The 14,378-nt window shown below is 41.8% G+C and overlaps 1 protein-coding gene across 1 annotated transcript; it reads right to left on the reverse strand.

Moving 5' to 3' along the window:
* Positions 1 to 7,705: 7,705 nt before the first annotated feature.
* On the reverse strand, positions 7,706 to 9,726 carry LOC109412192 (peroxiredoxin-2). Its single transcript, XM_029862048.2, has 4 exons — positions 9,546 to 9,726; positions 9,397 to 9,457; positions 9,189 to 9,330; positions 7,706 to 8,215 (listed from the first exon to the last, which is right to left on the reverse strand). Exons 1-4 carry the CDS (start codon positions 9,576 to 9,578, stop codon positions 7,753 to 7,755), a joined length of 699 nt encoding a protein of 232 aa, XP_029717908.1. The 5' UTR covers positions 9,579 to 9,726; the 3' UTR covers positions 7,706 to 7,752.
* Between the last annotated feature and the right edge of the window lie 4,652 nt (positions 9,727 to 14,378).

The raw sequence follows: 14,378 nt of genomic DNA on the forward strand, positions 1-14,378 counted from the left end.
ATTGATCGCCTAAGTTATCCCGTAGGCTACGGGGCTTACAACATAATTTCAAACCGCTGTCAAAGACGCAAACATTAATATTTTTCAATGAAATTTTGAGGATCACTTCACTATTAGTTATAGTTTCAATTATGCTGGGAGCCTCAAAAGTTGGAGCCACGAGGACAGTTTTATTCCGGTGGACGTCTGGGTCAGGAGGGGTAAAAATTGCATAACCTTCCTTTTAGCAAGGCCCCATTAGTTGGAATTCAAATGAATTCATCTGAAAAGTAGTTAGTTCTATGTATTATTGTATATTACGTCAGGCCTGGGGCTTAAGAAGTATATAGGTGGTGTAGAACTTTTTCCAGGCCTCCAAAATATTTTCAATTTTGAGTCTGATTTCTATGCGCTTGTAAAAGGTTTTAAGGCACGCAAGAAGTAGATTTTTCTGTCCTAAGCTAGGTCTTAAGCATATTGAATTTAACCATAAGTAAAACTTGATGGTAAACACACTGTTTTTGTTAGAAAAATCATGTTTTCCACGAAAGTAAGACAATTTTACAAGAAATTGCCTACTTTTAGGCGATAAATGCGGTACCTTTTGTGAAACACTAAACGCCTAAAAGTAGGCAATTTCTTGTAAAATCGTGTTACTTTCATGAAAAATATGATTTTTCTAACGAAAACAGTATGTTATCATCAAGTTTTACTTATGGTTTAATTCAATATGCTTAAGACCTAGCTTGGGATAGAAAAATCTACTTCTTGCGTGCCTCAAAATCTTTTACAAGCGCATAGAAATGAGACTCAAAATTGAAAATATTTTGGAGGCCTGGAAAAAGTTCTACACCACCTATAAACTTCTTATCCCCCAGGCCTGACGTAATATACAATAATACATAGAACTAACAACTTTTTAGATGAAATTCATTTGAAATCCAACTAATGGGGCCTTGCTAAAAGGAAGGTTATGCTATTTTTACCCCTCCTGACCCAGACGTCCATCGGAATAAAACTGTCCTCGTGGCTCCAATTTTTGTTGCTCCCAGCATATTGAAACTACAACAAATAGCCAAGTGATCCTCAAAATTTCATTGAAAAATATTGATGTTTGCGTCTTTGGCAGCGGTTTGAAATTTTGTTGTAAGCCCGTAGCCTACGGGTTAACAATGTTCGTTTATGTTGAAAATACTCTTACTAAATTTGGGGGTCCTGTATATGTTGTCCAAAATCTTACAAGTTGTGTACTTTTTGAGTTATTTTAGGATTAAAATTCTATAAATCGCGAATTACGCCTAAAGGTAGGCAATGGCTATAGTTATTTATGTAACGAGTTGCAAAATGATGATTTTTACAAGGCTTGCCGAGTTGGATAAATATGACGAGTGCTGTAAAAATCGAGTTTTGCAACGAGTTGCATACTGCATTTTTTGCAATAAACAAAAATCACTTTAATATGAACATTTCCATCAGTATCATCATGCTTCCTGGTGGTTGAACGGGATCACCCACGTGTTCCATCAAGCTAGACGCAAAACTTGAATCAAGCAAGCTGTGCTATAACCGTCACAGTTTTTCAAGCTCTTGACGTGGAAACACAGGTTATTGCCCAAACAATTGCATTATGATTCATAATGCAACCCAAATAAATAGCATTATGACTCATAATGCAACTGCTTTTTATAGTGAGGAAAAGCAGGCCGTAGTGACACTAAAACGGCAAGTATAAAATTCAATATTATAGTTCCAAGTTGCAAAATAGTTATTTATGCGACGAGTTGCAAAAAGTTGATTTTTTCAGCACGAGTCGTACATTTATCCAACGAGGCTTGCCGAGTTGGATAAATACGAAGAGTGCTGAAAAATTCGATTTTTGCAACGAGTTCCATACAAAATTTTATGCAATGATTTTTTCATAATACAACTCATTTGAGTTGCATAATGTTCATAATGCAACTCAAATGAGTTGCATTATGAACATTATGCAACTATTTTTCATTATGCAACTCATTTCAGTTGCATTATGATCCAGTTCGGAAAAGTTGGCTATTATGATACCAAACTGAGTTATACAAAATGAAAATTATGATACTGAATTGCATAAAAATACAAATAAACAAAAGCAGAAACGCATTCTCAAACATTCATGCGAAATCATTGTATAAGCTCAATATGATATCCTAGAGTTGGATTTCACAAACAAAACTTTTATGAAAGCGCTCCTTTTCAATAATTCAATAAAATAATCGATTTATTAAAAGTAGGTCTTAAACTTCTTTTTTGCAACTTGGAACTATAATATTGAATTTTATACTTGCCGTTTTAGTGTCACTACGGCCTGCTTTTCCTCACTATAAAAAGCAGTTGCATTATGAGTCATAATGCAATTTATTTGGGTTGCATTATGAATCATAATGCAATTGTTTGGGCAATAACCTGTGTTTCCACGTCAAGAGCTTGAAAAACTGTGACGGTTATAGCACAGCTTGCATATTGTTAGATTTGATGTTAGTAGGGGGATTAGGGGCATAATGGACACTCGGGGCGAAATGGACACCTCTGTTTTTTGCCGAAACAGTTGACTTTTATGTAAAACTTTTAATGCATAAGTGTAAAGGAACAAGCCATGGTTCTATTTTTCAAAAGTACCATTCCTTCAAAATAACCAAATATCATTGAAATTGAAACATGTTTTTCATATGGTGAAATTCTTATAATTTCGAAGCAGCATCAAATAAGGTATTACGAGTGTTGGAATGTGTCCACCATAAAAACAAGTGAATTGCTACCTTATCCACATGTATGCGAAGATTTAGCCATGGATAAAGTATTTTATTTTTGATCAGAATTTACTTAAAATAACAATTTCAATGTTGTAGTCGATTCAGGGCGAAATAAACACTGGCAATTACGAATGGATGTACGTGCATTGCATATTGTTAGGCGATTTAGAAAGTTTGGAAAAAATCAATCCGATTATTTTAGCCTAAAGTTTATTTAATTAACTTTGATATTAAGTAAACTCGTCTAAGATGGAGTATTATATCTGTGTTATTGATCTCCGTAGCCAAATTACTTAACTGGCCGATGTAACTAAAGAATTAGCATAAAATATACAGAGGTGTCCATTATGCCCCGATGGGTGTCCATGTCGCCCCATACCTTTCCTGCCAGCCCTGAAAAACACACGGTTTACAATTCATTATTTCTTCACAATAAAGACATTCTACCTCCTGTAAATGTTTGAAAGACGTAGGAAACAAGTTATAGTTGTAAGTCAACTGATAATATGTTAAGTTTTACTCTGTTATACAGGCCTAACATACTCATTTGCTTAGGGTGTCCATTATGCCCCTAATACCCCTAATTGTTAGTTAAAATTAATTAGTTCTTCATGTTAATTGTTAGTAAAGTCCATAGCGTCCTCTGACCCCTTGGTGTAACCCTGGAAGGCCCCAGTACTCCGCAGCATCGGCCTCGACGGTCAAGCCGCGCCCCGGTCGACCGTTTTGTGTTCTCCGAAGACTTCAGGGACCTGCGAGGACGTCCTGGGCATGTGGACAGCCCAAAGCCCCGTCAGAGCGTCCAGAACCCCTCCACTGCTGCAGTTCCACCGGCCGTCCGCATCGAGTACACGCCACACCTCCCACACTCACACACCTCGTAAGTTTAAATAAATCGTTAAAGACAGAAAAGTGCATTTTCTTGAACCCTTGACGAGCTCGCGCCGACCCTAAGAGTCTCTCGTGCTAGCGCAGGTCCATCCGACCCGCCGGGTAACATTTCATTGCATTACGACACACAGTTAAGGAAAAATCGTTTTATTTGATAATGAAACTCAATTTCCATGAACCTTATGTCATTTAGTAGTTAAACAGTAAAAGATTACGAAAAACAATTCCTTAGCAGAAACTGATGCAATGAAAATTGTTTATTTGAACATTTCATGAGGAGGGTTAAGCCGATCAATGTTACCCCGCTGATCAATGATACCCCGTTTTACGGTACATTTTTTTTCTACATATGTACCACCTACTATATTATGTCTGAGGAATTCAAACTATTAGGATGATCGATAATGGTCGGATTGATTTTTTTTACAATGATTCGTTATTTGTGGATGGGGCCAAATGAACTTTTATAGTCCCTTACGGGACGAACTAGGACAGTGGGTTGGTTGTAGTCAATCGTGGTGTGCTTTTTATTGTGCATTTGTAGTGTTCTGTTTTATTTTTTGTAACAGGGCGTCAAGTGAAACGTAAAATAGAGCATTTGTAGGGTTCCACATTATTCACGTTATATCATTGATAAAATGATTGGCGATACGTGTTCCAATGTTCTAATCTAAACATTGAAGCAATGAAAAGATGTAAATCTTACGCTACAAGTAAAATAATAAATTAATAAATAAATACCATTACCCTTCATTTGAGAAAGATTGCCCTATTCTACATGAAATTAGAGCGATTCTAGAAAATGCATTATTATCCAACCTGCTTAAATTTTCCCTTGACCCTGTGACCCATAGCCGTGATCGCTTCTGTCGCTAAGTTTGAAGGATCATTGTTTTTGGTGCCTTCTATATGTAATGTCCCATCGTCGGGCAATCAGCATGGTGGTAGTGGAGTGTCTATTTGACAGCCATCTCGACAATAAGGATGCAAACGACGTTCTCGGCTTTCGACAATGATTTGCCCATGATTTCTATTCGCTGCAATATATTGTCATTGAAGCAAGGGTTGGTGGACACGTCGTGCTACCTGGTCACAATTCATGATAAAGCTGCATAGCTTTTCATTGGCTTTAGTTGCTTTTGTTGCGAAAAGTGGCATAATAACACAATTAATGATTCAGTGTTTTGTAGCGGAGAGGAATCGGTTGATTGAATCCTGGATTAAATTGCAACCAAATCGATATCCTCAATCGCAAAAATGTATAATTATCACGCTGTTACTGCTTGTGTTCATCAATATGTTCCGATCGATTTTCTCTTTGAATGTATCCCTTTTTCCTGATTCTTGAGAAGATCGAAATCATAACGGACTTTTTTGTGGGTATGGTGCCATGTATGGTGTTGTTGTATGTTGATGCGGACTTCCTGATCGTTTTCTTGTTTCTTTTTTCAGTACACATGCTATCATTTTATGGTCGCTCCTCAGGTGTGGCTAGTAAAACGCCCTTCTCAAAAAGGCCATTTTTTGACATAACCACATGGTCCCACTGAGTGATTCACTTTCCATTACCACACGTTTTTGTGACAGATTTTGATCTGCTGAATGTAAGATGGTCCTTAAGTTTCAGGCCATGCATGAACTGCTTCAGGCTGATGCCATTTTGAGCATTCAGATCACCAGCTACAACTACGCTTGATCTAAGTCTTGTAGGAAAGCTAATAATGAACCTTGCAATTCTCACAAATTCTCTGCTTTCGACCTGGGGCTTTGTCCTGATGTAAACATGTTTTCTTTGTGCGTTTTCGGTAGTCCATAGATTCGCGGTGGGTTGCAACTTGACTCCCTCAACCTTATTTGCGTGCGTTCGTCTATGTACCCTTTGTTATGCCACTCATCGAGCATGCCGTTGATTTTTCTCAGGACTCTGTTGGTTGGATTGGTCGACAGTTTCTGTAGTTAGTGTAGCCGCCATTCATTTAAGTATATAGTGATTTGGGGATCTAAATTGGGATAAAAATTACACAATTAATGATTCAGTATTTTGTAGTGGAGAGAAATCGGTTGATTGAATCCTGGATTGAATTGCCACCACATCTACGTATATTCTCAATCACAATGTAAATATGTATCACGCTGATACTGCTTGTGTTCATAAATAGGTTCCGATCGATTTTCTCTTTGAAAGTATCCCTTGAGAAGATCGAGATTGTAACGGACTTTCGTTGGGTATGGTGCCATGTATGGTGTTATTGTATTGTATGTTGATGCGGACTTCCTGATCGTTTTCTTGTTTCCTTTTTTCTTACACATGCTATCATTTTATGGTCGCTTCTCAAGTGTGGCAAGTAAAACGCCCTTCTCAAACCCGCCATTTTTTTTTGACATAACGACATGGTCCAACTGAGTGATTGACTTTCCATTACCACACGTTGTTGTGACAGATTTTGATTTGCTGAACGTAAGCTAGTCCTTTAGTTTCAGGCCATGCATGAATTGCTTCAGGCCGATGCCATTTTGAGCATTTTGATCACCAGCTCTAACTACACTTGATATAAGGGAACGTTCAAAAATTACGTCCAACATTTGGGGAGGGGGGGGTGGTCTAGAAAAGTGTGACAGTACGTGTATTGGGTATAGGGAAATTGCGTGACAGAGGGGGGAGGGGGGGGGTCTAGAAATCCCGAAAAACGATGGACGTAATTTTTGAATCTTCCCTAAGTCTTGTAGGAAAGCTCATAATGAACCTTGCGATTCTCGCAAATTCTCTACTTTTCACCTGGGGCTTTGTCCTGATGTAAACATGTTTTCTTTGTGCGTTGTGTTTCGTTAGTCCATAGATTCGCGGTGGGTTGCAGCTTGACTCCTTTAACCTTCTCTGCGAGCGTCGTACCCTTTGTTATGCCACTCATCGAGCATGCCGTTGATTTTTCTCAGGACTCTGTTGGTTGGATTGGTCGACAGTTTCTTGTAGGTGCTTTTGTCGCTAGGGAGGTCTTTTATCTTGGTTTGGTACTCTTCTGCTGTTAGGATCACCGTTCTACTGCCTTTATCCGCTTCGTAATGACCAAATTCGGATTTTCTTTCAGGAACTTTTTGCACTCGATGACGTCTTTCCGGATCCACTCCTCCGGTGAATGTCGTGTTTGTCGCTGGTAGTTCACGTGGTTAATCATTGCATTTGTTACCTCTAATATCGTCCGCGTTTTCTTTCGTTAGGGCGCACTTTTCTATGCTCGCTACCAGTTCGATAGAGGGGATTTGTTTTTAATTTCTTTTTATTTGTGAATTTTAACTTAAGCTAATTCTACACACAACACAATATAGGAGAACCTTTTTCTCACTTTCCACATTGAAATTCGGGCCGAGCATTAGCGTTCGCTCGGGTTTTCCTGTATACGGCCACCGTCTTGTCTTCCACCATTTCTTTCACTCTCCGAATGGGCTGAGTCAAAACTTTCGTCCACTCTTTGACACGCCTCGCGTTTCTTCGTCTTCAGGCTCGCCAGGCTTACCGGCGCGACAGGTAATCACAGCATTACGAGAGTACTCCAAGAAACGCGGCTCGGCCGCAACGAGAACGCCTTCCACCAGCATGGCAACGGGACTATGAGCTGGATTATAGTGGATTTGCTCTAGTGCAGCTAGCTTTGTATAGAGAACCTCGAACGGACGGAGAAGCCCTATCGTTAATTAATCGCGTGCCTTATGTACGTTGCTTTGACGTCGAGGTCCGATCTGTGTGCGGCCGTCAACTACCTCAGCCAATTCCAGATTGGAATTTGGGCTCGAATTTCGTGAAAGCAACACGTCACCGGTAATCGTAGCTTTCAGCAACACCGACTGGGCTAATGATCCAGTGGACAGGAGAAGACCCAATGGCCATTCGGTCTAATTACCCACAGCCGAATGGCCTTACACCGTTTAAGCATTAAAAAAGGGCTGTAGGAGTTAAATGCTAAATGATTGACGAACAAGACATCATTAAGCGTACCCCCACCCCCTGAACTGAACAAGGCGGTCGGATAATAATCGTTGAAAGAGTTGCATAATCTATATTGTAATGGAGCGCTATAATGAGTTCAAATAGACATACATTTTATCCATGCTTGTTGAAATAACTCTGAGATCCCTTGGGGTCCGGTTTGATAGTGTCGGCGTTGGATTTGGGATCCCAATTGGCCGGACAAACCTCTCCGTGTTTTTCCACAAACTGGAAAGCCTTGATGAGTCGCAAGGTTTCGTCAACCGATCGTCCCACGGGTAGATCGTTGATCGTTATTTGTCTAACGACACCGTTGGGATCGATGATGAACAAACCCCGCAGCGAGATTCCGGCCTCCTCCAACAGGACACCATAATCGGCGGAGATTTTCTTGGTCAAGTCGGCCAGAAGGGGATAATTCATCTTTCCCAGGCCGCCCTGCTTGCGTGGGGTGTTAACCCAGGCTAAATGCGAGAAATGGGAATCTACTGATACGCCGACCACCTCAGTGTTCAAGTCCCGGAACTCCTGAATCCGATCGCTGAATGCAATGATCTCGGTTGGGCAAACGAAGGTGCTGAAAAGGGAAAGGTATACCTAAGTTAAATGCGATGCTTATTTTAGGAACACAGGGTTTTTCTTCATGTTGGCGTAACGGCCCAAATGAGACAAAGCCTGTATCTCACCTTGGTGGTGTTCCATGAACACTTCCACAGTTATCAACTGATTTTACATGAAATACTAAATATCTTTAAATGCTTGAGAAATCTCAGCTAAAATTTATGGAGAAAAACTAGGAATAAATTAAGAGAATCCCAGGAGACTCACAAAAAGTATTGCAACAGTATTGCATCACATTGGCTCACCTCGATATCTCCAAAGCCTGAGGACTTACAAAAATGCTGTCTTCAGCAAAGTTATTCAGTAACCCAAAAGCTTTTTCTGAAGGCGACATTTTTATAGATGTTCTGGATTTTGAGATATCGAGGTGAGTCAGGGTGATGCAATACTTTTTGTTATACATACTTATGACGAGTAGTGAATGTACGGGTGGTCATTAGCAGGCTTTGGAACTGTGGAAGTAAACAGAGGGATGCAAGCCTGCTTCAGTTGGGACGTTACGCCAAAATATTTTTTTTCTAAATTGAAACCCCCAACTATCTTTTCTTATTAGGATATAATTTTGCAAACAGAAATAACTCTTACTGCCCCCATTCGCACAACAGTCCCATGCAAACATGAAACAGTTCCATGTAACTGTTATGAGAATAGGGGCAGCTTACTGAATGGACAAGCTACTTCCCAGGAATCCCACTATCATTATTAGATATTGTACGTGCCGTTGAATCCCGGAATTTTCGACTAGCGAAGTTGGATTTTTCTCCAAAGCCGTGCGTCGGACCTAACTTCGGAAGTGGTGCGCTGTATAGCGGACCAGGTTTACTATACAGCGCACCACTTCCGAAGTTAGGTCCGACGCATGGATTTGGAGAAAAATCCAACTTCGCTAGTCGAAAACTTCGATTTTCAACTAAATTGAGAATACTTACAAGTCCAGTGGATAGAAGAACAAAACCAGGTACTTCCCCTTGAAGTCATCCAGTTTGATGTCCTTGAAGTCGTTGTTGACAACAGCCGTTCCGCAGAATGCCGGCGCCGGCTTCTGTACTTGAGCAACGCAAAGGGATCGTGCTAGCGAACCACACAAACAATTAAAATCTGAATTATGTACTTCTCACTTTCAACTCCGTTACTCACCGGTGTGGATGAAACTCTTCTGGATCGTCCCGGCCTTCGCTACTTTCGCCAGCTGCGGAATCTGAAACACACAATAAGGCACAGCGCATTACATAATCGGACACCGCACCGGAAACACGGAGTACAACAATTTATTGGGCGATACTTACGTTGCGGAACATGGTCTTGGCAATGAACGACATGTTGAAGAATGATTATTGAGCAATTACTATGGAATAACTAAAGAAAATTACGGACAAAAGTCTCGACAAAATAAGTGCAACACTCGCAGCAGACGCGACGAACGACGACGATCGAATCGAACCAAACCGCGAACGCGAAATCTTTTGTTTTTCGCAATCTGTCAAAATTGTTGTTGTTCGTTCAGGCCGGTATGCAGCTGGCTTGGTGTTAGTAGTCGACATTGGTTGAACGGAAGGTGCAACGAACCCGGGATTTCTCGGGACAAGAAAGCCGGGAAAATGCTGATTCCCGGGAAATATTTCACACTCATCAAGAAAAAGAGGAGCGGACCTGGTGTGATGGTTAGAACACTTGACTATCACGCCGAGGACCTGGGATCGAATCCCACTCCCGACAAACTCGCAAAATGTGAGTTCTTCCTTCGGAAGGGAAGTAAAGCGTGGGTCCCGAGATGAACTAGCCTAGGGCTAAAAATCTCGTTAATACAGAAAAAAAAAACTCATCAAGAAACGAAATGCATCCTGAAAAAGGCGCAGTATCAAAACGTCCGATACCATAACGTCCCAGGACTTTATGACGCATTTTTTTGTAGCATAACGTCCTAAGGCTGTTCAGACTTGAAACTGTTATGCCTGGTTTACATTGTTCAACTGAAACGAACATTTCACTTGCTAACTTCTCAAAGATGTTCAATCCAATGGAATGATGTGTTTAGAATGAGCAAATGACTTAAGTGTTGAATGCTCTTGAATGCATCTCAGTTGAAGCATGTTTACATTGTTCAACTCGTGCGGAGCGTAAGCAAACTGAATTGAATTCATCTCACTGACAGATGACTTGAATTCAGCTCACATGAATCGCGGTTTTAGACGGGGCAAGTGAGACGATTTCGTTTGACTTGAATGAAAAAGTTCAACATGTTCAACTTTCGTTCAAGTCAAGTGAGTTGCTCATGTGAGATGAATGGTGGTGTTTACACGTTCAATTTGCATTCAATTGGGCATTTTCCATTGACTTGAATCAAGTCAATTGCACTGTCTAAACCAGGCATTATTCAAAGTATAATACCTGGTTTAGACAATGCAAGTAAATCTCCGCTGGAATCTCCAGCGTGCTGAAATTGATAACCATTTATTGCAGATCTGCTTTTACCAGGCTCAAATTCATGATAACTATTTGCCGCCATAATACTCGATTTGTAGCTGCAGCTCTCCAACGTCGTCGGTCACGCCCAACGCTCGCCAGATCACGCTCTATCTGGTCCGCCCATCGTGCTCTCTGCGCTCCACGCCTTCTTGTACCAACCGGATGGTTAGTAAACGTCAACTTTTCAGGGTTGTTGTCCGGCATTCTTGCAACAAACCCTGCCCACCGTCAGAGATGGCATAGATACACTGATAAACAGCTCTGCGTACACATCTTCAATAAAATGTGCGCCGCTCTGTTTTGCTACGAATGTGGACCGGCAACAAACACACAACGTTCAGCCGTAAAACTTTGCGTAAGAGTGCGAGTGTGTAAGTTGCCACACCAGCTGCGCGAGACATCGCAGAGCTCAATCTTCTTCTGCGTGAGCTCCGCTCATTTCTAGTAATGCGCTACACATCTGAGCTGCAAGTTGTATGCTCTCGACAGTACAGAGTAACGCAGCGCTGCGATGTGAGCTGTGTGTTGGACTGTACTTCCTCTTGCTTTCCTGCGCTCACCGTAGTGCGCGATGCGACAACGATGCCGAGCGCGTGCAGTCGGACCAAGCAGAAGATAATTTTTTACACGCACTCTTTTTCATCATGAAGGCTATGTGTAATGTGTATTTTTTTATTTTCTCACTTAGCTCTCTGAGGAGCATGCCATCTCTGCCCATCGTATCCGTCCAGCTTTAGCCACTTTCAGGATGTTGAGTTCACTGTAGAGTCCGACGAGCACGTGGTTCATTCTTCGCCGCCACACACCGTTCTCCTGCACGCCGCCGAAGATCGTCCTTACACTCAAATTAATTTACTGATAGAATCTAAGTGCAGAAAGCACATGAATTGAGAACGAGAGAGAGAAAAATCATTCTATGTGCAACAAATGAAACTTAAAAGTTGCATTATTATATTTCATTCTTCCTGTAATATATTTAGAGTGCAGCATCATAAAAAGCAACCCTGTCAACATAGAATGGAACGAACATGGCGCGCACAGAAAACACACACTTTGTCGTGAAAAATTTCATTTTCATACGTGGTGCTCCGTTGACCGAGTTGCTTGCTGTTTATGAAGGTAAGAAGTCAACTTAATATTCTGACTGTACAAACTTTTTCAAACTAAACATCCCTTTTGTATTTTCTGTAGAGAATTGCACTAAAATGTTGGCCGCTTCGCCACCCTCACCAAGGACGATTTCGTGAACGATTTGGGAGCTGCCGGATACAGCTGCGACTGGAAGCTTGCAGTTGCGACTCACGTGCTAAAATACGTAATGCATTAGTGTTAAGTTCAAATATACAGTTTAATAAAATCAGCTTGGTCATAAATGGTGTAAAAATTTGATTTATTTACATTTCGAAGCTAATCCCACGTGGAAATCATGTTGTTATTCGTCATAATGAAAACTATGCATCGTACGATTGAAAACCAATAGCGACGCACATTAATTCTATCATGATTGAATCGGCAAAGATTTGATTGCGCTGCACATATTTTCCAAGTGTAAAAGCAACTGGTCTCAATCTAAGTGCAGAACTTTTAAATTTAATATGTTATTTTTTCTGAGTGTAGAACTCGTCGCTCGAAAACTCCGAGTGCTTGCAGGTTCTCCTCGAGCATCGTCCATGTCTCGTGTCCGTAGAGGACCACCGGTCTTATTAGCGTCTTGTACATGGTACATTTGGTGCGGGGGTGAATCTTTTTTGACCGCAGTTTCTTTTGGAGCGGTAGTAGGCACGAAATCCACTGATGATGCGTCTTCGTATTTCACGGCTCACGTTATTGTCAGCCGTTAGCAAGGAATTCTTCTACCACCTCGAAACTATCCCCGTCTATCGTAACATTGCTGCCAACGTTTGTTCTGTTTCGCTCAGTCCCACCTACCAGCATGCACTGTCTTAGCCGTATTCACCACCAGTCCGACCTTCGTTGCTTCACGTTTCAGGCGGGTGTACAGTTCTGCCACCGTTCCAAATGTTCTTGCAATAATATCCATGTCATCCTTTGTGTTTAAAAAAAAATCCGCAAAACAGGCAAATTGGCCGGATTTTGTGAAGATCGTACCGCGGCTATTGAGCCCGGCTCGTCGCATAACACCTTCCAGGGCGATGTTAAAAGGTAGGCAGGAAAGTCCATCACTTTGTCGTAGTCCCTCTCGATATTCGAATGAACTGGATATTGTATTGTATTGTATTGTATTGTATTTATTTTACTAAACGGTAACATGTTGTAACCGTTCGCCGAATTAGCTCGAGAGATCATAAAACGCGGTGGCTTTTGCGCCACTCTCGCTAACGAGAGACCACCGGTTCATTTTAGGTTTGCCCGACTAAATCCACGACTCTTATCTCGAGGGCTTTCTCGAACGGCCGCTAAATTGAACTTAAACCCAAAACGCACTAATTTATACACACCAAAAACAAACGAACTGAAACTATAACGGAAATTTACACCAAAAGAGACTAGAAACTGAATGAACAACAATAACCGTACAATAAAAAGTGTTTGAAATGAATTTATTTAAATAAAAGTAACAAAAAACAAAAGAAACAAAGAAAACTAAACAACTGAATTCGTCCAAAGTATATTATTTTTCACAATGCTTGTCAAGTGTGTGTTTGTGTGTGTGTGTGTGTGTGTGTGTGTGTGTGTGTGTGTGTGTGTGTGTGTGTGTGTGTGTGTGTGTGTGTGTGTGTTTTTTTTTTTTTTTTTTTTTTTTTTTTTTTTTTTTTTTTTTTTTTTTTACTTGGTGGTAAAGCCTTTCTGCCTTCCCGACACGCGTTCGATAAGCATGACCAGTGCTACCGATTTCGTCCATCGCGTGCCAGTTCGTGAGGGACTCAGAACAGAGAAGAGAACTCTGAACCCTACGCCTCTAACCTCCACCAAGGTCTACAGTGCCTGCTTCCCCCGGATTCCACTAGAAGCGACTACTTCGGGGGGGCTGTGCTCATGCACTTCACTTGTTATCAGGCATAGCTAGTCACGCTAGATCGCTGACTTTATCTCCAACATAACTGCTGCGCTCTCATGAGCTTTATCTTAATCTTTAACTGCTGCGCTCTCGTGACCTTTGACATACTACTGCTGCTCTCCAAGTTGACCAGTGGAATGCCGAGGTCAGTTCGGCCAATGCCAGTTGGAGGGTGGCTATTCTACTTCGGGTGGCTTTCTCGCTGCGTTCGTTGACCTTTTCCTGGGCGAACCGGTTGAGTGCCGAGGTCGGTCCGGCGATTCCGGTTGGAGGGTGGCTTCCGGTTCGCTGGCGCCCCGACGACTCGAACCCGGTTGATTCGACGTAGTTTCTTGCGACTCAGCGTAGTCCCCGGCGGTGGAGCTAGCTTACTCTGACGGAGAGTTCTCCGGCGGTAGAATATCTCCCGAAACCGTTGTTCGCGTTGCGTATTCCTTCGATGTTGATTGGCAGGGTGTCGAAGTCGGTCCGGCGATTCCGGTTGGAGGATGGCTTCCGGTACGCTGGCGCTCCGACGACCCGAACCAGTGGTTTTCCACGGGCGCTGATTACTCAGATAGTCCCCGGCGGTGAATCTATCCTACTCCGACGAAGAGTTCCCCGGCGATGGAAGATCTTCCGAACCGATACTTCC

This window comes from Aedes albopictus, chromosome 1, assembly GCF_035046485.1.
Source record: "Aedes albopictus strain Foshan chromosome 1, AalbF5, whole genome shotgun sequence".
NCBI classification, from domain to species: Eukaryota; Metazoa; Arthropoda; class Insecta; order Diptera; family Culicidae; genus Aedes; species Aedes albopictus.